At 48.3% G+C, this 26,460-nt stretch overlaps 11 protein-coding genes across 11 annotated transcripts; 5 read left to right on the top strand and 6 right to left on the bottom strand.

The window, feature by feature from the left end:
* Positions 1-294: 294 nt before the first annotated feature.
* On the top strand, positions 295-6,018 carry FTJAE_8353 (regulatory CAT8; the record flags this gene model as incomplete). Its single annotated transcript, XM_037355160.1, has 10 exons — positions 295-734; positions 1,321-1,489; positions 1,535-2,296; positions 2,345-2,685; positions 2,994-3,361; positions 3,495-3,613; positions 3,673-3,779; positions 3,840-4,028; positions 4,533-5,365; positions 5,423-6,018. 10 exons carry the CDS (start codon positions 295-297, stop codon positions 6,016-6,018), a joined length of 3,924 nt encoding a protein of 1,307 aa, XP_037204569.1.
* Positions 6,019-6,273: 255 nt separating this feature from the next.
* On the bottom strand, positions 6,274-6,708 carry FTJAE_8352 (small secreted protein; the record flags this gene model as incomplete). The annotated part of the gene is made up of 1 exon (XM_037355159.1): positions 6,274-6,708. The coding sequence occupies one exon, from the start codon at positions 6,706-6,708 to the stop codon at positions 6,274-6,276; it is 435 nt and encodes a 144-aa protein (XP_037204568.1).
* Positions 6,709-7,945: 1,237 nt separating this feature from the next.
* On the bottom strand, positions 7,946-9,313 carry FTJAE_8351 (oxidoreductase; the record flags this gene model as incomplete). Its single annotated transcript, XM_037355158.1, has 3 exons — positions 7,946-8,958; positions 9,082-9,146; positions 9,201-9,313. 3 exons carry the CDS (start codon positions 9,311-9,313, stop codon positions 7,946-7,948), a joined length of 1,191 nt encoding a protein of 396 aa, XP_037204567.1.
* Positions 9,314-10,723: 1,410 nt separating this feature from the next.
* Positions 10,724-12,403, bottom strand: FTJAE_8350 (metabolite transport GIT1; the record flags this gene model as incomplete). Its single annotated transcript, XM_037355157.1, has 4 exons — positions 10,724-10,981; positions 11,032-11,137; positions 11,192-12,166; positions 12,222-12,403. 4 exons carry the CDS (start codon positions 12,401-12,403, stop codon positions 10,724-10,726), a joined length of 1,521 nt encoding a protein of 506 aa, XP_037204566.1.
* Positions 12,404-13,092: 689 nt separating this feature from the next.
* On the top strand, positions 13,093-15,093 carry FTJAE_8349 (cocaine esterase; the record flags this gene model as incomplete). The annotated part of the gene is made up of 1 exon (XM_037355155.1): positions 13,093-15,093. The coding sequence occupies one exon, from the start codon at positions 13,093-13,095 to the stop codon at positions 15,091-15,093; it is 2,001 nt and encodes a 666-aa protein (XP_037204565.1).
* A 264-nt stretch (positions 15,094-15,357) lies between these two features.
* FTJAE_8348 (uncharacterized protein) lies at positions 15,358-16,140 on the bottom strand (the record flags this gene model as incomplete). The annotated part of the gene is made up of 3 exons (XM_037355154.1): positions 15,358-15,629; positions 15,678-15,730; positions 16,061-16,140. The coding sequence occupies 3 exons, from the start codon at positions 16,138-16,140 to the stop codon at positions 15,358-15,360; spliced, it is 405 nt and encodes a 134-aa protein (XP_037204564.1).
* Positions 16,141-17,382: 1,242 nt separating this feature from the next.
* Positions 17,383-18,471, top strand: FTJAE_8347 (aliphatic nitrilase; the record flags this gene model as incomplete). The annotated part of the gene is made up of 1 exon (XM_037355153.1): positions 17,383-18,471. The coding sequence occupies one exon, from the start codon at positions 17,383-17,385 to the stop codon at positions 18,469-18,471; it is 1,089 nt and encodes a 362-aa protein (XP_037204563.1).
* A 236-nt stretch (positions 18,472-18,707) lies between these two features.
* FTJAE_8346 (uncharacterized protein) lies at positions 18,708-19,430 on the top strand (the record flags this gene model as incomplete). Its single annotated transcript, XM_037355152.1, has 1 exon — positions 18,708-19,430. The coding sequence occupies one exon, from the start codon at positions 18,708-18,710 to the stop codon at positions 19,428-19,430; it is 723 nt and encodes a 240-aa protein (XP_037204562.1).
* A 240-nt stretch (positions 19,431-19,670) lies between these two features.
* Positions 19,671-21,474, bottom strand: FTJAE_8345 (GABA transporter; the record flags this gene model as incomplete). Its single annotated transcript, XM_037355151.1, has 4 exons — positions 19,671-20,489; positions 20,538-20,988; positions 21,038-21,252; positions 21,304-21,474. The coding sequence occupies 4 exons, from the start codon at positions 21,472-21,474 to the stop codon at positions 19,671-19,673; spliced, it is 1,656 nt and encodes a 551-aa protein (XP_037204561.1).
* A 1,266-nt stretch (positions 21,475-22,740) lies between these two features.
* FTJAE_8344 (uncharacterized protein) lies at positions 22,741-24,044 on the bottom strand (the record flags this gene model as incomplete). Its single annotated transcript, XM_037355150.1, has 4 exons — positions 22,741-23,230; positions 23,283-23,650; positions 23,714-23,818; positions 23,874-24,044. 4 exons carry the CDS (start codon positions 24,042-24,044, stop codon positions 22,741-22,743), a joined length of 1,134 nt encoding a protein of 377 aa, XP_037204560.1.
* Positions 24,045-25,568: 1,524 nt separating this feature from the next.
* FTJAE_8343 (GNAT family acetyltransferase) lies at positions 25,569-26,384 on the top strand (the record flags this gene model as incomplete). Its single annotated transcript, XM_037355149.1, has 2 exons — positions 25,569-25,965; positions 26,017-26,384. 2 exons carry the CDS (start codon positions 25,569-25,571, stop codon positions 26,382-26,384), a joined length of 765 nt encoding a protein of 254 aa, XP_037204559.1.
* Between the last annotated feature and the right edge of the window lie 76 nt (positions 26,385-26,460).

Genomic DNA, 26,460 nt, shown 5'->3' with positions numbered 1-26,460 from the left:
ATTATATGATTGTCGAAATGGTCACGACCGCTAGAGTGACGCTAAGCTCAAAGTAGAGGCAGTTGTGAGCAAAATAAGCTGAAAGCCTAAGTTAGTTGGTGGTCCTTGGATTCAGCGACCTACGAGACAAAGAGATTGAAACACGTGGGCATCACGACAAAGAAATGACCCAGTGGCGCAACAACAAACGCCCATTCGTATAAGGTCATGATCTCAGCCGCACGATCCCGTATATAAAGCCAAGACTCAGCACTATTTCTAATTCACTTCACAACCCCATATTATCTCGTCGCCATGGGTCAAGATGAAGTTGGTCTGCAGGTACTCCCTCCTCCTCCAGGGTACTCAACATCAAATCAACATGAGGATTTTATTATGCCAACGTCTTTCACCATCCATAAACAAGGCGAGTCAGAGGTCAAATTCAATATACGCGGAAACTCCGGGAGCACGCCACTTTCAATCGCATGCACATACAAAAACACAGACGACGATTTCGAAGCAAGAGTCAATCTCCTCCCGCGGAAAGATGAAAATGCATCTCCCTTGGCGACAGTAAAATACTCCCGCCACAGCGCTGAGCTCGAATTCATCAACAAGTCTCCTCCATCACATATCACCATGTACTACCGTCTCCTGGGCGATAGAAACGCAACACATTCTTTCAACGTCAACACCCCGCAGCGAACAAGTTTCGAGTGGAGGAATCTTGGTGATGGCGAAGGATGGAAATTGTACGTGGGCTTGAGACCTGAAGTGTTGGCGGTGGGTGCGCTGAATATGGGGTCTGATAAACCTACACGATTTGAGTTTACGGATTTGGAGATGGCGAAGGAATTGGATGAGCAGTGTAAATTGGTGATTGTTGCGTCGTGGTTGAGGATCTGGGATAAGGTTAGGATTCAGTTTAGACGGTCGCCTGATGAGGGGGAGACGGAGATGATATTGTGTAGCTGCGGCTTCTGTGTGATTCTGTAATACCAGCATATTCATACCGCTTTGTAGTTGATTTTTTGAGCGTTGGACTTGACGACAATCATTGATCTACCTCCTGATGATGTACTAGCCATGTTTGTACCAGATATTTCAATCCGTAAAGCAAGCCTGAAATGGATATCGTTGATCCGTCCCGTTAATATCGCCTGGCTTAGCGAGAGGCCCTGGTAAATAATGCAGCCAATGAGCAGACACGGAGGCCATTCCGTTCGGCATTCCACTCCTGACCCCGATCGACATCTCACAAACCCATCTCCCCATGACGCAACAATTTGCGAATCCCCCTTCAACACAAACAAATCCATCCATGAGAAACATAACAAGTCCGTGCATGAACGAAGTTATCGAGTCAAATCTACTCGGTATTATGAACTATCCTCCACTTTTACCCCGCGATCGAACCCTGCCATTCAGCAAAGGCGCCCCTACTCTCGCCCCCAAGCGACGCGCTGTCGCCATAGCTTGTGACGCGTGCAGGAGTAGAAAAGTCAGGGTATGTCTCCCGTCTCCCCGATGAACTGACGCTTACCATATATAGTGCACAGGCGAGTTTCCAACATGTGCTGCGTGTCAAAGACGTGGGGCCGAGTGCAACTACGCTGATATTGCTAATGATCGCGAGATGCACTCGAACCAGCTTAAAAGGAGGGTCAAAGAGTTGGAGGATGAGAACAGAAGCTTTAGGAATTTGTTTCAGAGTTTGAGGAAGCGGGACGGGACAACAAATCAAGACCTGCTGCGGAGGATACAGGCTGGTGATGATTTTGGGACCGTCATTGAACATGCTCGAAATCCGGGTGGCCAAGGGAAGCGGAAGAGGTCTCCGTCACCGAGTTTAATGGCTAGACAACGGCCATCAGATTCGACGACAATACGTGGCATTTTACCCAGAACGCCAGTCGCTTCTCCCGCAGCGATCTATCCCAACGTGCTACCTATTTACAACTCACCGTCTCCCGCTCCTCTTCCTTCACCACCCATCAATACGCCTTCCTCTCCAAAAGATGCTATCCTAGACCTTCTGACACTCTCGCAAAAGGGGAAACCAGATCTTGTCCTACTCAATGAAGCCCGCCCCAAGGAACACTGCGATCTTCGCTTGAACGAGCTTTCCGTCTCGTACTGGACACGCGTACCGATAAGTAACCGGTCCGCGTCAATGCTCATCTCCACGTTTCTCGAGACAGATAACTCTGCCGTTGGTTTCATCAACAAGGATTTGTTCCTCACAGACCTGGTGCAGCACAACCCTACATTCTGCTCTGCCTTTCTCGTCAATTCGATACTGTACCTTGCCTGCGTAAGTAACTCTCCCGTCTCCTTGTTTTGCCCACTAATGCCCCAGTAGTTCGCTCACACCGCATCCGATGGCAGAGCAGCCACCCTTGCGCATAGCTTTTTCAACGACGCAGAGCGACTATATCGCGCGGAAAGGTTATCAGACAGTCTCACGACCCTAGCAGCCATCAACATCTTTAGCTTGGGGTGCTTCTCTCACGGGAACGATAACTTGGGCCAGGATCTCCTCTTATCAGGACGTCAGATGGGGAACCGTATGAATTTCTACGGTCTTGATGCTACAAGCTCAGAGATGAGGGGGTTTCAGGAGCTACCAGATGATCATTCAGAGTCACAAGCTTCTTGGGGGACTTTTAATTGGCTGACGGATGTGAACTCGAACTTTACTCGGTGATTTCATTTCAGCTTCCTATGAGGATGTAGTCGCTCGGTATACTAAGTTCGAGTCAAAAACGTTGAGCATTTCTAGCGGGACCAATACTGTGTTTGTGGACTACGTCGAGTACGTAACTTTACTTGCTAACCCAGGGGGGGCTATAAAGTCTGGCCCTCGCCCTGCAAAATTCAATTCCGTACTTTCCAGCTTCCCGCAACATTTCACGTTTATCACGTTTATCACGTTTATGCCTCCCTTGCATCAATATCATGGCCTCCAATCTAGACTCAACAGCCTTGCGGATCCCTGTATTATGTCCCAGACTACCTTTCGACGTCGAGCTCTTTATAGTCAATGATCTAATAGAGCTCTACAAGCACGACGAGAAACGCTTGACACCCTTGGCCACTGTCTCTGAAACTTGGCAACGCATCGTGGAGAAGCACACTTTTCAGAACTTTAAACTGAGTGTACAGGAGCTCCCCGTCTTCCAGAGCTTTGTTCAAAGAGGGCGGCTACAATTTGTCAAATCCATGACCCTCAAAGTCCGTACAAACCCCTCCTGGCACGAAGATTGCGACTGGGATATCTTCAGAAATATTCTTTCTAGCGTAATATCGTCCACTACCGCTATTGAGTTTATACGCATAGAGAGATGGTGGAATGTGTTCGGCATTTGCGACAGTCGTGGTATGTAATTCCCTCCCCAGCTCCTGGTTTTGTTAATGTTGACACTTGAAAGCTTCTTCGATGTTGTTCAATTTCCCACCTTCAATGAAACAACTTTCCTATTTTCACGGCGTTAGTCTGTACCCTCAGATAGGAGGAAGAACAGCCAATATGGAGCTACTGGATCTCATCTCGCAAGCCGCGGACCATCTCGAACATATCGCCGTATCTTACGCCGTCAGCGCCGAAGACTTCTTGGATCGCTGCAGAGAAGTAGAGTTTAAAAAGCTAAGAACATTGGCACTAACTTATCGTTTCAACGGAATCCCTAGCAAAAAGTTCTCGGAGATTGCCTCACAAGCGTCATGAGAATGCCCGCGCTCGAGATGTTGGAGGTATGGGAGCTAGGTCTGCAAGGACTGCAAGTTCATATCTTTAGGTACGAGAAGCTCGGCGCGGCCAGGGGTCGGATTAGTTGGCAGACCTGCGGTCATCGTAGGCTCCATCCAAGTATATCCAGAGCCTGGAAGAATGTCTTCGCTGGTAGGGAGGGTTACACGCTTGAGATGGAGGAGCACCGATTCGCCCGTGCCGATATCGTTACCCTTTCGGACATGTTGCCGCATTTGATGCTAAAAGACAAGATTCTCCATGCATCTACCAGGAACTGGGTTTCGGAACTTACAATGTGAGCCAGATATGTTTATTATTTTTGGCTTCTTTCCGTTTCGCAGGCAGAGGCTTTCAGCAAGATCTTGGCTGTAAATCACAAACCTTTCACATATTTGATGAATCTCGCTTCGGTCTTTCTTCTGTATTAGCATAAAAGTGGCTTGCGCCTCATGCCTTATGAGCCCTGATCACTACCGAAAACTTAGCTCAAAATCTTGCTTCTGACTCAAATACTTTTTTTGTGGTTTTTAGCTCTCCGCCAAGGGTCCCAACGGCGAATAACACATCTGTTCTCTATCCACAAGTGTACATGAGTCGTTCCGATAATGATTTGGAGGCTTTTGATATGTGTCATGGATGGATCGAACGCGGGAGTATTCCAATTAGTTACATAGAGCGTAAGCTCACAAACTTTAACTTTAAAGAATAAAAAATCTGAATTTGTTTTATCCCCTCTCAAACGACCAGTTATTTTTCTCGTTATTAACCCATTCGATATCCCAAACTAACAGACTTCCAGGTTACCCACCACCTTTCAGTGTAGCCATACTCATACGGCAGTACGTTGCACCATGATTTCTCCCACCACAGCCGTTGTACAGAGTGCATCATCCTGCACTAGGGTCCCTCCCGAGATCGAGTTATACATCGCCCAGGCTCTGATAGAGACGCACAAGCAATCAAAGAACCCAACCTCCCGCTTATCGACCTTTGCCACCGTATCCAAAACCTGGCAATCTCTCATAGAGAAGGAAACATACAGCCATATAAAGATAACGTCACATGAGCTAGGCTCCTTCAAAAAGTATGTCCGATCCTACCGTAAGCTACTTGTCAAGCATATTCTTCTTGAGATCTCATACAACTTTCACCGCGATGAGTTGGAAGATAGTCAAAAAGTTCGATTTTCAAAAGCGGTGCACGCCCTTTGGCGTATCCTCTCAAGATGGAAAGTATGCCGTGTTGCAGTGGAGCTGGGCATTGTCTCTTCTCATGCGAGGACTCTCAGGAACGCACATGATCGAATCGGCGCCTCCCAGCACTACCCTTTGGACCGTTCCCGCACCCGTGACCCACGTTTTGCGGAGTTGATCGACTTTTGGGCTATTTTCGGTCCTTATTTTATGGGGACAAACTCTGCTCGCTTCGACCGAACTTCCTTCCCGCTACAGGGGGCCTCGAGTCTGCCCAACGTTGATGCCATAGCTGAGCTGGTGATTCGGAGAGAATACCACCCAAACATATCTCCAGCGACTCTCTATGAGATCATCTCGTCTGCCCCGTGTATCGAATCCATTCATCTTGAGAGATGGTGTTATGGCCTTCGTTTGCAAGATGGAAATTGGGATCGCGGTATGTATCTTTCCTTTCCTACACTTCTGTAATGTCCATAATACCAACACCTCGTAGCTTTCCAGCGAACAGGGCTTTTAGTCCCAGATTCAGCGAAACGGTTGACATATTTTGAAGAATTCCATACCCCATATCACCAGTGGAGTGGGGAAATGGTGCTGCCACGACCAAGCAACACACTTCTGGACTCCATCTCCGACGCCGCAGATCGTCTTGAGCATATCGCTGTCTCCTTTGCTTTCGACGCACAGACACTATTCGATAGGTTTACACAAACAGATTTCAAAGCGCTGAAGACTCTCGCACTTACGTCTTCTTTCAGTAATTATTCTGAGGGCCTCTTAGTCGATACTGCAGAGGCAGTGACGAAGATGCACGCACTCCAACTTCTAGAAATTTGGAATTTCGAAGCTGGTCCCGCCGACGTTTTCCGGTACGAGAGACTCGATCGATACCAAGGTCGTATTATTTGGCAGAGCACCGAGGACCGCGAGATCTCTTCAGTTGTGGAAATGAGTTGGAAAGATCTGTTGAGGACGGGTCAGAGTGGGTTCGACGCCAAGTGTAGCAGTTTTCCGATGAAGTTGAAAAGTCTTCAGGATCTTCTGCCACATTTGAAGTTGGGCGAGCAAATTCTTCGAAATTTCATCTAGAGGTAGAGTTAAGTCTGAGAGAGTATGGTCAGAGACCCTGGTGAGGAACTCGGACAGTACTGCCTTTTTCATGTTCCTGTTTTCTACGGCACCACCACGCAATAAAATTGTCACTGAGTTCCATTGTCCCGACCGATGTTTACATATGTATTAATGACTATACTGCATTGAACATCCAAGACATTGCGGCTAATAACATGAATCTCCACATCTAAACCATGCTGCTATGTACTGGTGCCAGAGATCTCCCATTGCTTAGTTGGGAAGGTTGGCAGGGGTATAAGACTGATCAGGCTTAACAACCTTTCCGCTCTGGACCTGCTTGTCGGTATAAGCAGGCCAGACGATCTGTCGCTTGGAAGAAACAACAGAGAAAGTGGTGAATCCGTTTCCAGGACCGAACTGGCCACTCCAGCCAGAGGTGATGGTAAAGTCACCGCACTTGACCGGTCCTCCGTTGCGCTGAGACGCCTTACTGCCCTTAACGACGTACTTGCAGCCGGTGGCGGCACCCTTGTGGGTGTCGATCTTGAAGTTCCAGGTGCAGGAGCTGTCGTCCTTGGCGCAGCTTCGCTGCATGTTCTCGATGGTCCATTGGGGGCTGGCGGCCATCATGTTGACGGCGGGAGCGGGAGCAGCAGAGACGCTGGTGGCCAGGATGGCGGCGAGACAGGCGAGAGAGAACTGCATGATGATGGTTGGGGGAGGTTTTTTGGTGGTTCTGGGAGATTTTATTGTCTGGGATGTACACTTGATAGAAGTCGCTTACTATTAAGGTAGTTGAGTGTTGGTAGCGATTGTGATTGAAGCGAGTGAAGAGTGATTGAGTTGAAGCTGATGAGAAAACAATTTACTGCTGGTGTATCTCCCTCCTTATATAGTTTTTTGTCTCACGGAATGTAACATTTCAATCATGAGACGATTACATGACCTTTGGCAGTATACGAGTTTGAGGCTCTGAAGTCCATGGCATGGCAGATCAGCCACGAGAATCTCGAAGGGTCCATTCGAGCCATAGTGCCGCTCCGCCCGAGGCTACGACCCTGAATTACCACGCTAAATCCCCAACTTAAAGCTTCACGTGGGCAAAGACCAGAATCTCGTATGGAGCTATAGCATGATCAGCCCCGAAGTGGTTAGGTACATCTCGTATTTCGCGTGAGACGACCAGTTAGAACCGTAGCTATTTTTGGCCGCGAGCCTAGTCCCCTTGTAGGCAAACCACTGGGACTTTGAGATGCTGTTCGTATTGTTCACCGATCATTCCACGCCGTAGATTATTGAAAAGGCTTGTCCCGATGCGTAGAGAGCTTGCTATTTCTGAATACCACGTTCCAATTAATGACGCCGTGGCTGGGGAAGTTGATCGTTTATTTCGGAACATCGGCATCCATCGTGTCTAGGGGTCAAGGGTCTCGGGCTTACCCGCTCCCCCAGATTTAGCCTTTGGTGCTACCCTGTGACGTTACAACTGCTTGGGATTTATGTCACGTTGGCTTATGGATAAGGAAAATGCCGTACAGATTTGCGTTGGCTTCCGAAGCAACTAACAATTGCCGCTGGGGGATTTACGGCTTCTTCGGAAAATGAACAGCTTACGGGCAACAAGAGCTGAATCTAGGCAAGGGGGCAGACAATTGAGGGGATTGCCCGACTTGAACTTTTTGGCTGCGTTATGCAGGGAGCAACAAGGCGAAAAAGTGTCTCAATCATACACAGATTTATTAAGTCAACAGGGCGAAATGAACGTCGACGCATTTATTTTGGGGATTCAGCCTCACCATTTAGGGTTAAGCATATCTCACAAGCGATTTCCAAGACAAGTTTGGCGGAGCCGTTGCTCCGCTTGTGTCTAGGGTGGCTGCTGAGAGCATTCCAAGACTGGCACAGCTCAAGCCCGAGCAAGCCGCCCTCACCGCCAACAAGTTCAACCCATCAAGGTGTTCATAGACTCTTCAGGTCTAAACTTGCTTGTTGGCCGCAAGGGCAGTCCGGACTTCTCATAAGCCATGTCGATCATTCTCGCCTGCGCAATGCTGTCCTCATGGTTAACCCAAAGTCCAGAGCCCTTATTCCCGCGAACGTGATTGACGAACTGCTCTAGCAGATGACGATATGATGACCAAAATGGTTCACTTGGTTGATCAATTCCGGCGTCTTTGAACGTATAGATCTTCTTGGACTGCTTGACTGTCCATCCCTTCAGGTCTTTCTCATTCGTCTCATCCCGAATGCTGTACTCGTCCACGATGTCAATGCGGTGCCAAAAGGACGATATAAGGAAGTTGCTGAAGCTTAGCTTCCTGCGCTTCCACTTGGTTTGTCCTCTCGGAAGTGACATATCCTCAACCTTAATCTCTTTTTGAGACACAGATATGTTGAAGGTTGGGAGAGTGGTGACTGATGCTCGCGCGTTTATCGTAGCGTTCCCAACTCGTCCACCTGGAAATCGAAAGCTTGTCTCAGCAAACTCATCGCAGAGATCTTCAGGAGGAGGAAGCTTCCTAACTTTGCATGCCGTACACTCCTCTGGCTCGTCACCCATGATCTGACGCAGTGCATACATAGGATACGTGCCAAGATGAAGCATAGTGCCGCCGCTTAAATTATACTCGAGCTGTGCATTACCCTTAGGTATAACATACGAGGGCAGCGATGCACAGCTATCGACAGTCTGTATGTTCTGGCTGTCCATCAAGCTGAGAAAGTATAGCCAACTCGACTGGAAGCGGAAGTGCATTGCTTCAAGAAGAACAGGTGCATTGGGCTGTCGTAACAGCGGTGATCGGAATATCATCTCTGCTTCGGCTACATTGACCGCGGCTGGCTTTTCAATAAGCACATGCTTTCCTTTGGCAATGGCTTTGATAGCCCATTCGTAGTGTAAGCTGGCGACAAGGGGGATGTAAACAGCATCAATGGAGGGGTCATCGAGGATTGCTAGAAAGACCAAGTTAGCTTAATAAAGAACATTAGTTTAGTATGAGTGTGTGCCTTGGTAGCTGTCGAGGACATGAGGAATATTATGCTTTTTAGCATATGCCACGGCCTTTTCTTTCTGACGAGCCGCTACAGCATGGATCTCAACGTCAGGGTGAGATTTCGCTGGAGTGATCAAAGCGGTTGCCCTTGTAAAGCATCAGTATTACTGACTCGAATATCGAAATATCCTGGCTAGTTACGCAATTTTCGCTGCCCCAAGGATACCGAATTTGATGGCGTTGGTGTTCTTTGGTGGTTCTGGTGGAGAGGAGGCTTGCCAATTACGGCGGAGGAAGCCGACGATTGAGGACATGATGATAATGAGTCAATCTATACAGCAACCGATTGGCAATTATGAGAACTCTCAAGGTGATAAATGAGCTCTTTATAATATTTCAGACTTCCATTGTCGACAATCATGTTTCTTGCTTTGCGTAGTGAGTCTTACAGGACCTGACCTTTTTCCCAATTTGAGCCTAGCTCCAAACTCCTGTTGGTGTCGTGATTCTGACATTTTTGCCTCTTTCGGTATAGCCTCAGGTAATCGACGAATGTTGATGACAAAACTCTTCGACATACGAGTTTACTCCTGTATTCCTTCATCCTTTGTTCGCCCTACTTTATAGGTAGACTGACCCATATAGTAGGCTGAATTGACCATGGCAACTCCAGCGACAGAAACCGAGTCGCTTAATGACGCCACGCAGCCGAAGCTTGGACTGCACGATGCGTCGGATGAAGCGGCCAAACGGAGAAAGAAAGTCCAGAATCGACTTTACAAACGAGCTTCGAGTACGTATCTCACTTGTTCTAATTGGCGTAAATCTTGATTATTGCAGTCTTGCTGTTTTATATACTGAATACTCTAAACGCCATCAGAGGAGTCAAGAGTCATGGAGTTGACCAGGTTATACTAGGGTTACGTAAAGTGACAGGCGAGAAGTTGAGAAGCAGAGACGGGCGACAAAATTACCAAGTAACTCGCTGGAGGCTTGATGAGTTCGGTTCAACAAAAGCCCCAAGGCCTCCAAAAAGGTCCACTGTAGCCTCAGTCACGAGAACACAAACTAGTACAGAAGAAAGCAGCAGCGTAGCGACGCGGAACCAACAGCTATGGTTCCCTCTCCCAATCGATCATCTGATACATATTGTCAAATACAATGTGTTTCGTGGACTTTGGCGGAACAAATTCATGGTGGATAGCTTGACAGTGGCTTATTATGCACCAGGTCCTTCGATCGCAACTGGCTTCGCCTTTCCAAGATATTCCTCCATACTGCCTAAGACGCCAGAATATCGTGGCTCGCTGGCACCAACACAGAGTCAGATGAGACTCAATCACTTTTCTTGGATCGATTGTCTTCCTTGTCCGATAATGCGGGAGAATCTTATGAGCAACGAGTTCAATTTTAGCCACGTTGACTTTCTCAGAGATTTGGTCGGGACCTTGATCAATTTGGACTTGTTTAAGAAACCTTTTCTGCCAGTTACTACCAACAATAGAAATCTTTCCGGTAGCCTGGAGACAGTGGCTTCAGGCTCAGGGCTTATTCTTTGGGGAGAGCCTCATCTGATAAACAGTTGGGAGATAACACCAGACTTCTTGCTAAAATGGGGGTGGACGATCATGAATTGCCAGGAATTGTTGAACTCGACGAATTATTGGAGATTGTCGAGAGGGGAAGCACCACTACTACTACCATAACCTATCGATATCCTCGACTCAAGATGTCGGCTTGAGTTCATCCTTCAAGGTTCCGACAGGATCTTGTGTTTGATGGTCACCCCAACTAGCATCCCATCCATTCTCCTCGAGATAATTCTTCCAGATTTGATCTTCTTTTTCGAGATGTTTCTCGCCATCTTGAACAACGAACCATGCATTGAGTGCGCCCAGAACTGCGAATGCTGAGCCAATTAAGAAGACAACTTGATTGCCCTTGACGGTATCGGTGTATGAGCTGAGGATAGCAGTGAAAACCTGACCGAGTTAGCATTTGTAAGAATAACAGAGACAAAGGGACGACTTACCTGAGTACCGATGGCAGCACCAGCTTTCGACCATGCGGAGATGAAGCCAAGAGCATGGCCTCGAACCGAAGTTGGGAATGGTTCTGTCGCCACAATGACAACAGTACTGCAGGAATGTTAGCACAACTGGTAGGATATGGGTCCTCGAGCGTGCACAAACCTTCCAGGGCCGACTTCACCTAGAGTGAGGAAGATGCCATATAGAACCACGAACAACGGAAAGACTTTCTGGATCTGCTCGTTGGCGCCACCAAGCACGAAGCCGAGAACAGCTTGAAGAGTGTATCCCAAAGCCATAGTCTTTCTCCTTCCGATCTTATCAGACAGGTATCCGCCGATGAAAGGACCAGGCAGGTAGAAGCTGTTGATGAGGGCTCCCCAACCGAGGTTCTGGACAAGCGAGTTCGAAGCATTGACTCTTGAAATGATGACAGAGCTAAAGATGCCAAAGGGAATTGAGATCCAGTTATACAGGAACCAACTCAGCGCCGCGCCAATGATGCGTCTCCAATACTTCTTGAAGATCAGAACATACGGCGTTCTTTGTTTTCGCAAGGCTGAGTTTCGATACGCCGTGGATACCCTCATCCTCAATCGGAACCAAAAGATAGACAGTGGCGGAACAGCACCCAGTGCAAGAGCAACTCTCCAAACAGTCTCATATCGATCCGTTCGTTGATGCACACAAAGCAATAAGAGCAACGGAACAAGCGCACCGAAAGTATATCCCAGTCCCGCAGAGAGATCAGCAACCATGGCAAACATGAACCCTCTCGACTTGCGAAACTGGCCATCCTCATCAGAAGCCTCCATCGCGCCGGCGCCTGAAACGGGATATTCTCCTCCTGCTCCTACGCCAGCTATTCCACGAGCGATGACGAGCATCCACATCAGACCAGTTGTGGTTAAACCACTTGCGCCAGCGCTCAACGCGATACCAAGGAGGAGGATGAGCGTTGTCATGACGGCGCCGGTTTTGCGACCCAGTTGGTCTACCACAACGCCGAAACCAATCATGCCGACAATCATACCGATAAGGAAGGCGTTAGAGAGGCGGGATCGCATTGTTGATGTTAGGGCTTCGGGATAGAGAGTCGCGAAGAGAAGTTCGAGGTTGCCAATCACTGCAGCATTGCTTGTTTCTTGTCAGAGCTTGTATGGACAGAGTGTAATGGGATGCTTGCGCTTACTAGCCATCTGATCCCAAGGCGAGACCCGAGAAGACCATGGTCAAATAGACCGAGACCTTGCTGTATAGATCTGGCTTTCTGACATCTCCGACTTCAACATCTTGAATGTCTTCTATGTTAACCTTCTTTGTGTCATCAAGCTCATGACCCGCCGCTGCGGGTGTAATCTCGAGAGCTGACATGTTGTGAGCGAAGTGACAGTTCACCTTTTAGCATGGGATATTGAGTGGAAAAAGTGTCATACATGATCAAAAGATCGACAAAGCTCGGATACCAGGTCACCTTTAACTTGTTACAAACCTTTCAGCGATCTTATCTGAGACCTGGAAATAGGAAACCAAGCTAAATACCGTCTTATCCGACGGCCGCAATTTTATACGCCGGTTATACGCGTCGAACACAGTATCTCGCTATATAATACCTCATCGGCCAACTCTGCCCGGGTATTAAAAGTGCACCCGATGGCCTGTAATTTTGAGATAAAGCGAAGCTCAGAAGGGTAATTGTATCCTTGGGTCAGCGATAAGCATCACTATCAATCCGTATGGAGTCGTGATCTGCATGAATGGGGGCGGGGTTGGTTTGAAGAGCGGGGAATAACATGATAAATCGGTCGCGATGTAACCTGGAACTCGGCCGCTCGGCGGAGCAAGTGTCTTTTTATGAGATTGAGATATTTAGGTGGTTGGCCGATGGTGATTAGATTGCCTTCCTAGACGAGTAAGCTGCCTTGCCAATGAGGTCTACTTTCTCTCCCTTACTAATTCTCGGCATTGTGTCTCTGTTCATGACCATTGACCAGGCAAAATAAAAGGATCGTCTCATACAACAGGGTCTCGCCAAGCGTTGCAGCATTTTGGGAACATTCACGATGCAGCTCCCAGCAATTGACATCATCTATCATGAGCCCATCACGCTGAGTGATGGGACAGCCTTGTCAGCTATGATATGGTTACCCAAAAACGCCAAATCACACCCTGTCCCGGCAATTCTCGAATACTTACCATACAGAAAGCGAGACATGACCGCCGTTCGCGATGCTATGAACCATCCATACGTTGCAGCTCACGGCTATGCTTGCGTCCGCGTTGACATGCGAGGAACAGGTGATTCTCAAGGTATTCTACGAGGCGAATACCTGCCGCAGGAACAAGACGACGCTTTAGAGATTCTGACGTGGATCGCTGGGCAAGACTGGTGTACTGGATCAATAGGCATGATAGGCATCTCATGGGGCGGCTTCAATGGGCTACAAGTTGCTGCTCGTCGACCACCTGAGCTCAAGGCTGTTATATCCATCTGTTCCACTGATATGCGCTATGATGACGACATTCATTATATGGGCGGTTGTATCTTGACAGAAAATTTGACCTGGGCTGCTTCTATGTTTTCAATCAACTCGTCGCCTCCCGACCCGGCAATAGTCGGTGATCAGTGGCGGGATCTCTGGTTGAAACGACTTGAGTCAGGTGGCCTGTTCGCAGAAGAATGGCATCAGCACCAGAGGCGTGACGATTTCTGGAAACACGCGTCCATTGGCGAGGACTACAGCTCCATCCAATGTCCGGTGTATTTGGTTGGCGGATGGATGGATCCTTATACCAACACCATCTTCAGGATGTTGGAGAACTTGAAGGTGCCTAGAAAAGGCCTTGTTGGTCCATGGGGGCACAAGTACCCTAACTTTGGATATCCCGGGCCGCAGATTGGGTTCCTGCAGGAGTCAGTTAGGTGGTGGGATAAGTGGTTGAAAGGAAGCGAGACGGGGATTATGCATGAACCCATGCTTCGATGCTATCTTCAAGATCCGACCCCTCCTGCCCCGTATATGAAACATCGACCTGGACGTTGGGTCGCGGAGGATGATTGGTCTGATTCGAAGCCTTCTTTTCTGAGGCTGGGTCTTTCTCCTGGAGAGTTGACGACCGAAAATTCAGGCAGCGACGAGAAGCTTGAGATCTGCTCCCCTCAAACAGTGGGATTTGCGGGCGGTAGATGGTTAGTCTTCGGAGTTGAGGGCGAAGGGCCTGGTGATCAACGTTTGGAAGCTGGAGGAAGTCTCGTTTTCGACACACCAGTTTTGACTGAACCTATGAACTTGCTCGGGGCTCCTATTCTGAAGCTGCGCGTTGCGAGTGACAAGGCAAATGCTCTCGTTGCAGCGACCTTGTCGGAAGTACTACCGAGCGGCGCAGCTACCAAAGTCTCTCATGGCGTTCTCAACTTGACACATCGGCATGGCCATGAAGACGTGCGACCTCTAGAGCCTGGGAAGTTCTATGACATTACCCTCAAACTGAATCACTTTGGGCAGTGCATCGGTGCTGGAAGTCGCCTTCGTCTTGCGTTGTCCTCGACGTACTTCCCCTTAGTCTGGCCATCTCCCGAGGTCACGACACTCACGATCGACTGTGCCCACAGCACTCTAGATCTCCCAGAACGTGACGACAACCCTCAAGATTCTCACCTCAAACCTTTCAAACCAGCCGTCAACGGATCCCTCTCACAAACTGAGATCCGACCAGCGAAGCACAGAAACTATGTCACGAACGATTGGGATTCTGGCGAGACTGCTCTCTGCGTGGACTGCGACGATGGTATGTGGGAAGTCAACGAAACAGGTTGGAAATATGGATGGTGGACAGGCTTGAAGTCGAGTATAAAGCCAGATGATCCGTTGTCAGCGGAGGTTGAGCAGCGATTTCAGAGGGACTTTGAGAGAGATGATATTGTTATCAAGACGACGGGTTGGACGAAGATGAAGACGACGAAAACTGACATGATCATTACAGCTCGTCTTGATGCGTACGAGAATGAGAAGGCCGTCTTTGGGAGGGACTTTTCGTATACAATTCCTAGAGATAACGTGTAAGATTGGGATCTCTGAAATTACATATTTTGATCTTAAAATACCTGTCCTTGCCACTGCCGACTCGATGGTTATTGTCGGTCTCATAGGATAGAACCTGCGATTGCCACCGATCGAAAGCTCGCAGGCAACAATTACTTGAGTACATCTAGTACATCTGTATATGTTTATATTCCTCTGCTCATGACAGGAAGCACCAAATACTCCCAAGTGTAATAGTCATGTGAAATTGGGGCCGTCGATTTGTATAAACCTATATCGAGTCGTTTATGCATTCTCAAAAATCCTGCGAAACCTGTGTGGCCTGCTGCTAAAGATCGCATTTGGCGACTCATTGGTTGTCAGTCTCACAAAGGAGTCCGACATAGTTGCGACGACATCTTCCTGCTCTTTCTTCTCGACGGCGTCATTCGAAAAATTGTTGATCATTTCCATCAACTCTTGAAAGCGCTTCAGCTCTTCCATAACCGATGTCCCGCCATACAGCATCCGCTTAGCCTCCACCTCGTATTTGATTTCTCCCAAATCCAGCTCCTCATCTAAGTGGACATGTAAGCTGAGAACTGGATAGTAAAAAACACACTTACCAGTAAACAAGTAGCTGAAGGTCTTGAGAATCAGTTCATCATCTGAAGGTTGACTACGTAGCCCCAGTAGCATTAGTGCGAGAGGGATGGCAAATTTGTCCCCCCCATATACCTGGCCTAGAGATATAGCAGTCCGAATTTGCTTTGCATCGACTGCATCGTTATTCCGAATACCCTTTCGCAACGCTCGAACGGCAGTCGGCCAGTAGCTCCAGTTTGGTTTCCGGTCCAACGCTGGACAAATGACTGTGAGAAGTCCCCCATCAATGAGCTGCTGCATCGTCATCTGTACGCAATTCCCTCTGATATCGAGGCATCCCTGACTAAGGTATTCTCCGAAGTAAAGGTCGTCCATTCGCCAACCTCTCACTTTCTCTACATACCGATCGTATGGATAATAACAGTTTAGAGCATCGATATCCCGCAGAAACGTCTGACTTGGAAAGTTTCGAGTGTCAATCATGATTAACTTAATCTCTGATAGCTCTGAATTTATTTCGGATCTCGGAGTAGTGCGATGCAAGCCGTACTGGAGGAGAAACAGGAGAGAGCTTGACCAGGACATCAGGTTGCATGGATTATGTTCCCAGTCTTTGCATTTTAACAAATGGTATCCCAGTCTGGTACCGGCCACTCTTGGGGGAAGCTGTAAAAGATCGGTACCGCAGGAAGGATCCTGTATAAGCTCATCACTCGATCCTTTGGAGGCAGCTAGAGATTTAACGCAGTCGGTGTTCGTGAAACCAGTTGACTTAGTATCGTAGAGACGGAAAAGATAAGTTGGAGTCTTATTAAACGCGAAATTTGTCTCTTGGCCAGCTTTGGGCTCGAACAGCTGAGGCATGTGGAGAAGCCAATGAGGGAGAGGTTTATGACAGATGATTCAAAGGAGTTAAGCGAGTTAAAAATAACGTTTTGTTCTTTTCCGAGTATGAGGGTCTTACGAAAGATGAGGAGATTAAAATTTTAACAAAGCACCGAGGTCAGATAAGGTTGTGTTAGTTATATAGGTACATCCCGGCCTCAATATAAGGCCGATGGCGCAGCTGGACCAACAACATCATGGCACACCACCATTGGTCAATAGGTTGAAAATGGTTCAAAAAAGAAGGTTTCTAATTGGTGTACCAACCAACAGAAGTTCTCCCTCTCTTGGCCAAATGGCTTAGGCATACAAATTGTTCAGAGAAAGCCCAGCGTATTGAGGGTCTGGACACATGTAGAGATATATGCCATCGCACCAGCCACTTTGTCATGCATTCACACTCAGATGTTGGAATCAAAATGTGACTGTGTCTGAGAATATGCCTTGGTGCCTACGAACGGCAAGGTTGGGGAATAAAGGCTGCTAAAGAGGCGAGCGTGAGGCCTCTGCAAAGGCCATGTCGGTAGGCCTCCAGTGCTAACTCGATCTGTTTATTGAACCAGCTCAAGATGACATAGATCAATCAATTGAATTCCCGGTCACAATGTTAAGTAAGTAGTAACTGACGATGAGCGGAGCGTAAAAGAAGTTCCGAGCCTTTGTGATCTTATCATCCCGTGATACCCGATATTGCCGTTCCTCCACCTTTTAAGCATCCGGGGCACTCACAGTGGCTACACAACGTTCACCACTCATTAGAAGTACATTAGAGACTTATTGGCATTATACAACAGGACTGGTTCTCCATACGTCGCTAAGACCGGGCTACAGAGATACGAAATGACTGTCGTTCGAGTTGCCGCATGCCATGTTTCTCCCATCTTCCTCTCCGCGAAGGCTACGACCTCAAAAGCAATCAGCTTAATCAAAGAGGCTGCCCAGAACAAAGCAAATCTAGTGATGTTTCCGGAAACATTCATTTCGGCGTTCCCAATTTGGAGTTCAATACGGGCTCCCACCGAGAACCATCATCTTTTCAAGCAAATGGCGCATGAGTCGATATTCGCTGATGGCGATGAAATCCACACCATTCGAAACACTGCAAAAGAGGCAAACGTCATGGTCAGCGTAGGCTTTTCTGAGAAAACTCGCTTCAGCAGTGCAACTTTATACAACTCAAACCTCTTCATTGCAAGTACTGGAAAGGTCATGATTCATCATCGGAAATTGATGCCTACGTTCTTCGAGAAGCTTACTTGGGCACCTGGAGATGGACACGGCCTTCGCGTTGCAGACACGCCATATGGAAAGATTGGAAATTTGATATGTGGAGAGAATACCAACCCTTTGGCTCGGTATAGCCTCATGGCTCAAGGAGAGAACATTCACATTTCAACTTGGCCACCGATTTGGCCAACCCGAGTTGCTCCGCCAGTTGAAGCTTCTGGATCTTCTGAGAAGACCTCAGATAAACCCAACTACGATAACGTTACCGCAAACAGAACAAGAGCGGCTGCTCATTGCTTCGAAGCCAAGTGTTTCGGTGTCCTGTGTTCAGGCGTCCTGGGAAATGATGCCATTCAAGCAGTTTCTGGAGGTTCAGAATACTTGGCTCAGGTGCTGCAGCAGTCTCAACGTGGTGCGACACAGTTTCTTGATCCAACTGGAGCTCTTATGAAGGGGTTCACTATCGACAGTCAGACTGGGGATGCTGTAGCCACTGACTTTCTCCAGCGCGATGAAGGGATTCTTTATGCTGATCTTGATATCGAGGATTGTATCGAAGGGAAGCAGTATCATGATGTTGTTGGAGGATATCAGCGCTTGGATGTTTTCGATCTGAAGGTGAACCGTACTCGACGGGAGCCAGTTACTTTCACCGAAGACATTGGCAAGGTTCCATCTCAAGATTGGCAACCCATTGATTGAGGTGCTTGTGTTAAACTGAATATCAGGAAAGCCTTTTATGCTGTCTCGTTGCATCCCTGATGAGAGGTCAAATAAGTCAATTGTCGCACCGGATTCCGACTGCTTACGCTCGTGACCTGCCCAATCCGGCAGCTTATGTCATTCACTTCCTATTTCAAATGAGGGGCAGCATCATTAAGATTTTGGGCATTTGGAACTTGAGTTGTTTGTGATAGCATTTGATCCGAGATGCTGAAATGACTGATCAGAAGGTCCTCAATGTCATCGAGCGCCCGCTTCCCAACGGCGTCATCTACGACATGTCAACCGTCGGACAAATACGCATCAAACTCCCCGAATCTTCGACCTGGTCAAGTGGTCTTCATTGGCATGAAACTCACGATGAGTACTTGAGAGTGGTGAAAGGAACAATTCGAGTTCGGCTAGGAGATTTGCGACAAGTCATCAGCGCTGTCGATGGGAACCAGCCCGAGATCAAAGTCCCGCGCTATGCGTGGCATGAATGGCAGCGAGCCGCACCAGATGGCGAAGAGGTCATCGTGATTGAGAGGACAGAGCCAGATGATAACGACAAAGCCATTTTCTTTTGGAACCTCAATGGTGTTATCCTCAATAGCCCCAAAATGTTGAGTGATAAGACATCGGTGGTATCCAGGTTGCCATCAAGGCTGCAAGGACTATTTCTCGATATTTGGATTCCTCTCAACCTGTTCATTATCTTCCAGTCCCTGGACAATATTCCTGTATTCTTGAACGCACCTAATCTGTCTGGAGTGAAAGATCAGAGATTGAGGAGCTTATTACGGAACATCGATATCTTGGTCTCACACCTCATTCTACTTGTTGCTTCGTGGGCTGGATGGGCTTTGGGACTCCAGCCAGTTCAACGGAAATACACGCCCGACGACGCGTATGAGACATGGAAATCGCGACAAAAGAATTTCAAGAAGACCGCATGATCATCAGGCAGCGTCGAGTGCTTTGACGTCTTGATCAAGTTCATCCGTTTATGACAGAATGAGTGACACAAAAAGAGCTCCAGAATTTTGAGATAGCCGTATTATTGGGATATCCTATCTCAATATCCGTGGGATATATACAGAGTCTATAGATTTTCTTCAAAGAAATAACATTTTGTTATGCATCGCCAACTGGAAAACAAATTTTGATGCCGCGCCACTAATCACAAAGCCACGAATCTAGTTCTCAACAATAGGTCCGTTGTACTCTTTTCGCGCCCAGGCGAAGTAGTAAATGACACTGAAGATGACAAGGCCGCCAGTGACCACGACACTGTAGTTCATCATGTCCACAGTAGGATCCACCATGGGAGGCCAGAAGCTGAAGAAGCCAACTACAATGAGGTAGCACATGGCGAAGATGTTATTGGCAATGCCAAACGCGCCCTTGAGATGGAACGGGCCCCAAACAAGTTCGGCGCCGGTGGTGTTGGCCAAAGCTGGGAGATCAGATGCGCCGGGCAGCGTGAAGCCCTTGGTGAGGCGACGGTACAGTAGAAGACCGGCGGCGATGAGATATGAGGAGTAGAGGCAAGAGATGGAGAGTGAAGTGACGTTCTGGAACGCGACAGGCGATCCAATATTGATGAGCGACAACAGGATCGAGATGACGGCAGTGCAAAAAACAGAGTACACGGGGACAGTGGTTCGGTCGCTGACCTTTGACAGAGTGCGCCAGCCAGGAAGACCGCGATCACGAGCAAAAGACCAGAAGACGCGAGATGTCGATGCAAGCATACCGACAGTAGCGCAAGCAGCGAGAAGAACAATAATGGCGGACATAACGGTCGCGCCGGCTCTTGAGTTTGTCGCTTGCTTGAAGATGTACATGTAAGGGAAGCCGAGCATTCCGGGGCCTGAAGCCATGGCATCGTCGAGGTTGCCCATGCAGAAGACCATCGCGATGACCATCGCGAAGCCGCAGGCACCGTTGATACAGAGACTGAGAAGGATGGAGGTGGGGACGACGACGGAGGGATTGACGGTCTCTTCAGACATCTAGGGACAGTCAGTGACAGTTCATGGAGATGAGAGGTGAGGACTTACGTGGAAGGCGGCATCAGTGCCGACGAAGGAAAAGGCATTACCCATCATACCAACCATGAACGAGATGCCATTAGTAGACCATCCGCCGTTGTTAACAAATGTACCAAAGACATCCGATGCCGAAGCATGAGGTCCAAGAGTAACAAGGGGGATCAAGATGGCAAAGAAGCCGAGAATGTGCAGGATCAAGATCAATCCCTCAAACTTGGGCAGCACCGAACTGACGAGGGTGTTGATGAAGACGGCAAAGCCAAAGATGGCCCAGAACAGCAATGTTCCCTGCCAGAGCTCAGGCTGGAAGTCGGGATAATTGAGAGTCGCCATTCCCAAGATCATGTTGCCCGTGAGCAGGGCGCTGGACGATACCGAGCCTTGCCATCCGCCGACCGTGAGCATGCCTGTGAGGTGACTGAGGAATTTGGAACACGACCGCGGCGCCATCATAGCGACCCTGAATTACCATTAGATGATGATTGAGAGATGGACACGGAGTCACTTACCAGTGGTATTGTCCTCCGGATGTAGGCGCCATCGAGACCAGCTCGCACATGGTAGCAAAGACACTAAAGTTACCGACCCAAACGACAAGGAAGCTGTAGATAACACCAGCAGTACCGCCATTGTTGAGGCCCTGCGCGAAGAGAACGGTGATGGCTTCCCAAGTGATGAGAATAGTACAGCTAAATCCCAGAATCGTCATGAACCCAAAGTTGCGCTGAGCTGTCTGTCAGTCGATGCATCTCAATGAGGGGACGGTGTAACATACCCGAAGCACCTGCTTCTTCCCCATCCGCTCCAACTGATCTTTATCATGATAATTGATTGTGGAGCTCCGTCCAGAGTCTGGCTCTGCCTTTGACGAGACATTGACATCGCCTGCTGCCTTGACGGTGGCATTGTTGCCCATCTCAAAGCTGGGTTTGTTAACACTCTCCATGATGTTGAACCGGGAATAACAACCGGAGAGAAAAATTCGACAAGAGAAGGATTGAGGAGAGAAGAACAAAAAAAGTTAAAAGAGGACTGCAGGAAGAGAAGGAAGGAAGGGGAAAAGAAAGGTACGGATAGAGGAGTGTTGGTTGCACCCCCTGGGAAATGGTCGCGACTGCGGTAGCATTGGGGACGGCCGCCACCAACCGAGGCTGGGAATAAGACTGAGCATGATATGTTACAGATTAACTTAATCGTCTTAGTATTAGTCTACTTTATGTCTACATCTACAGCGACGTTGCGTTGCATTGCTCCGCTATCTGTCCGGACATCACCTCGCTCCTCCTGTTGCAGATCCGGCAGAATGCACCGATGCCCCCCGGAAAGCCCGCTAACAGGGCCTAACAAGGGTTTCCCCCTCCCACCGGGCTTTTTGTAGGGCCAGGGTCCATGTCCCTTAGCGGGCATTGCAGGGGACAGCAATCAACGAGCCAAATTGACAGTTGTTCGACGGGGAGCCATTTGCGACACAAGCTGTCAGCATAAATTGAACATTTCTTTTTTTTCTCCGTATCTCCCCGCAAATAAGATCTTCGCCCCTCCGTTTGACCATTTTCAGACTAAACACGTTCCGGTGAGGTTTATTGGCTTAGAGTTCTATTGATTCATAGCTCGTTATTAGCGAGCGGCACAGAGCGGCACAGAGCGGCCTGAATAAACGCCACAGACGACGATTTGAGAGACAAGTTCTCGACAGCGGCCGGGCGTGCTCAAACTCTAGAGCCACCAGATCTGGGTAGATCAGGGCCCGGCTTATTTTCCTCTTTCCAGGTGCCTGGGTGCATGGATGGATCCATACTGTTACGTACATACTGCGCTGTGCTGCGGGTTGGCTGAGGTGACCTGCTCTATTCGTTATGGTGATGTATCATAATCATATGCAACCGAGCGAACCACTGAGCCCCTGTATGTCAGAAAAATCTTTTCTCTTTAATCTTTCTTTTTTTGTAGTGGTCCAACATTTGTTATGCTGTTGGTCAGAGGATATTCATGCACGCCTGACAAACATTTCATCTTGCTTTTTCTCAGAGTGCTTGCAGCTTTCCTGATACAAAACGTTCTATATTTAAAACAGCGAATGGGTCTTTTTTCTTTTACTCTAAATTCGTACACTTGCATAAAACGTTGCTGCGCTGTAACCAAAACTTCTCCGAGGGATGAATAACCGAGAAAACAAACATGACTGAGAAGAAAAAAAGCAAATTACCTTGCCTCATGTTTGTCGGGATGCTGCATCCTGCGTTGTCTCTATGTCTACCTGCCACGTCTGATGGATCAAGATCTTTTGACTTGAGTGGCTCGAACGACTCTGTCCATCCCAGCTCCTCTCGTGGTCATGTTTCGGCTTCTTAGCAAAGTCCTCCATCTCGTGACTCTCACTGCGCTGCGTCTTGGATGCATGATCCAGGGCTCGCGATCTGCTGCTCTGCCCTGTCTTTGACTTGTACCCCGCGTAGCCGGGCCTGTTTGTCGGGTACCCGTTGCTGCTCGACTTGCCCTGCCGTCGCATGTCGTCGACGCGGATCTGCCCCGACTCTAGGCTGTCGAGGAAGGGCTTGAAGTTGGGCAGGCATCCGGTGAGGATGGCGAGGCACTGCACTAGCTGGATGGCGATGGAGGCGGGCCAGATGCTAAATGAGTGATCGGCAGAGTTGAATGCCTTGTTGGAGTAGTGGATTTGCGCTGCGATTGCCGGTGTTACACTAAAGGTTGTTAGCCGGAGAATAAATGAAAATAAAACCGCGCAGTACGTACAATATTCTGCTGCCAAAAACGCTCATCACAAGGATCTTTTTGGACCATGAGGTCTGGATCTTGACCACGTTCTCCGCCATAATGATGACGATGATGATGTCGGTGATAATGTTGGCGGTCGAGTAGTACGTCCAAAATGCCTTGAGATTGATGCATTTATCGTTATCGCCGTAAAGCCAGGGTGTCGGTGGTTGACATTGGAAGAAATTGACGAGGAGCGCGGTGATGCCCCAAACACCGACGACGGCTTCGCAAGCGATGATGATCCATTTCTGGCTCTTGGGCGCCATGATTCGTAGACTCATCGTACCCGACAACTTGCAGCAAAGAAGTGAGGCGATTAACATCGTGTTTGTCGCATATTGGCTCTGTACGAGGGTGTATTAGTTGTTTGTTTGTTTGCTGTCGCGGGGTTGTCTGTCGGGTGTTACCTTGAAGAAGGTGTCTCGATCGCCAGCGCTGAGATCATCGAAATGTTGGCCGAGTCCATGCTCGCACGCATTAAATACAATCGCAGTCTGACAAGCCGCAAGCACCTGAGCACATAAACATAAGCATGTCGGAATGCATAAAGTGAGATGAATGTCTTACAGTTGCGACAATGATGAGAATATCGTCGACCCTCACTGTCTTGATCATGTAAAACTTGGTGCCAGTCCTAACAGAACATGATAGTATCGCGATGACGAGGAACATTAACGACAAGACCTGGATAAGCGGCGACTTGTTGTTGCCGGTGATGATTCGTTGGTTCGAACTCATATTGGGCCGGTGAATGCAGCAATTGCTGCGCAAAAACGAGCGGAAAGATATTACGAAAAGAGAGAGAGATCCACGAAAACAATATTAAATTCGAGCGACGATTCAATTCAAAGACAAAAGGGTATCACATAAAGCTAAGACAGACACAGTTGACAGTGGAGCGTAGATTAAGGGAAGGGAAGCTTCAGCTAAGGTACAGTTACGGTACATTAGGATCATGGTGTGAAGACAAATCTCACAGGCACAGGTACAGGTACTGGGGCGGCAAAAGACTGGTATTGGGCATATCCCGGAAACGGTGATTATAACGGTTATTGACACCCAAAAGCAGTTTGGAACCTTTTTCGTGAAACGGGACATGAGGACCAATAAATGGTAGGAATGAAGCTATATCACAATTACGTAGGAATCTCCCCCCTCCTCTCCTCAGACCAGCCTCTGAGGCCAGTGTCTGCAAAGGAAGAAAAAGCAAATCTTCAACATGGGTAGTGCCCCCCTGTATTCTGCGCTATAATTCCAAGGTTCTATTGATGTGATGTGAAAGGGCGCCAATGATGCTTGATATCGCGGAGAGGAGAATTATGCAGGTGAGCGGCTCAGCAACAATGAGCCATCCGAAACAGCCGGACCTTCCAGTGAAATTTCACCGGTTGAAAGTTTATCTGTACATAAATCTATGTATTATTGCAGATCGCAATATTTGAAATTCTGTGCAATCGTGGCACAAATATCAACACGGCTGAGGTTCTTTACATCGATTGGTAGGGCTAAGTGAGAGCCGCAGACTAAGAGTTAGTCTACACCCCCCTGTTAGTGCAAATCTTCATGTGAAGAGGAGCCCTCTCTCGTTATCGTCACCGAACCAGTCCGTGCTTCTCCTCTAAACATCCCCTGAATCTGGGCCCACGCGTTAAGCCCAATGGGTTTGTTATCCGAACGGAGATCGATCCGCGGGTTACAATTAGCAAAACGACCTTCCAAACTCTGTTTAGACCTACTTTTTTCGGGCGGATCATCCGGTGGAAGGAAGAGAAAGAGAAAAAATGGTTCAAATTCGCTTCATGGAATTATGCACTGCTCGTCAGAGATTTCCGCCCGCAGTCCCTGGTTGAACTTGCTACAAGTGGCGTGGCTTGCTGCTAAAGAAGGAAAAGATCGCTGTGGACATGGATGTCTGAGCTTTTCGACCAACCGTTCTTCGTGGCTGCCTCGGTACTGCAAGCCCTCCGCTGAGTGGCTTTATTGTCAACCGAAAAAGGCATCGAGCTTCCGACTGCTCGTTTTTAGATGGTACGAGTAGAGAGGAAGGATTTGAATTGCGACTTTTGATGGGCTGATTGGGTTTGCTTATTTCCGCTGTGGGCTCCACCGGGGATAAATTGACTGGATTAATGCTCTGATTATCTCGGGTAGGTTGTTTGCCATGGCAGGCCTCTCTGCCACTGAATGCAACTTAATTCAGTTGATTTATCCTTCTGTGCTACCATCCCAAACGTTGTGTCATATACCTAATACAACGTCAAGATGACCCTCAAACTCATCGAGGTCGACACTGCGACCGATTTTGAAGAGCTCATCGCATGCCAATGGGCATCTTACGAAAATCCCCTCCAGCCATTCTTTCGCATGTTCTGTCCACTCAACGCTCCAACACACGCAGAATCTCTCAAAGAATCAGTAGCACTTCAGCTTAAATGGCACAATGAAGACCCGACAAGCTACTGGGCAAAAGTGGTGAACGACGATGGCAAAATCGTGGGCGGTTGTTTATGGAAGATTTGCTCCGAGAATCCGTTTGATACTGATGAGGATCATTCCTACGCTTATTGGCAGCCGGAAGGGGAGAGGCGAGAGTTTATCACACAAGCTCTGAAACAATTCGATGCGCCTAGAGCGCAGATGGGGGCTAGACCTCAAGTCTGTAAGTTTTCTATTCAGAGGATCGTGAGGAATGACACTAAACCCGATTTAGATGTTAATATCGTCTTTACACATCCAGACCATCGTCGCCAAGGCGTGGCGAATGTTATTATGAACTGGAGCAAGCAGAAGGCTGATGAGATGGGTGTTGAGCTTTGGCTGGATGCGACAGAGCAGGGTGTACCTGTTTATGAGAAGCATGGCTTCACAATCGTTAACGTCAACACCATTCAACCTACAAAAGAGAATCCCGGTGAAGAATGGCATAAAGTTAAAGAGGAATTGGGTCCCATGACGTTTAGACAGATGTGGAGACCTGCTGGTGGTGATTATCAAGAAGGAAAGACTGTGAAGCCCTGGGAGACTGACGAGATCAAGTATGAGCCTGAGCTGGCGTATGTGGAATCTCATGTAGCTTAGGCGAGATGGGGCGTTGGAGGTGACAGTTGACATTCGATAGAGTTTAGACTAGCGTCCGTTTCATCTAGATTATCAC

Source organism: Fusarium tjaetaba (genome assembly GCF_013396195.1).
Source record: "Fusarium tjaetaba strain NRRL 66243 chromosome Unknown NRRL66243_c0000179, whole genome shotgun sequence".
In the NCBI taxonomy this organism is placed as follows: domain Eukaryota; kingdom Fungi; phylum Ascomycota; class Sordariomycetes; order Hypocreales; family Nectriaceae; genus Fusarium; species Fusarium tjaetaba.
Note: the sequence above shows the minus strand (reverse complement) of the source record. Positions and strands in the feature narration are given on the sequence as shown.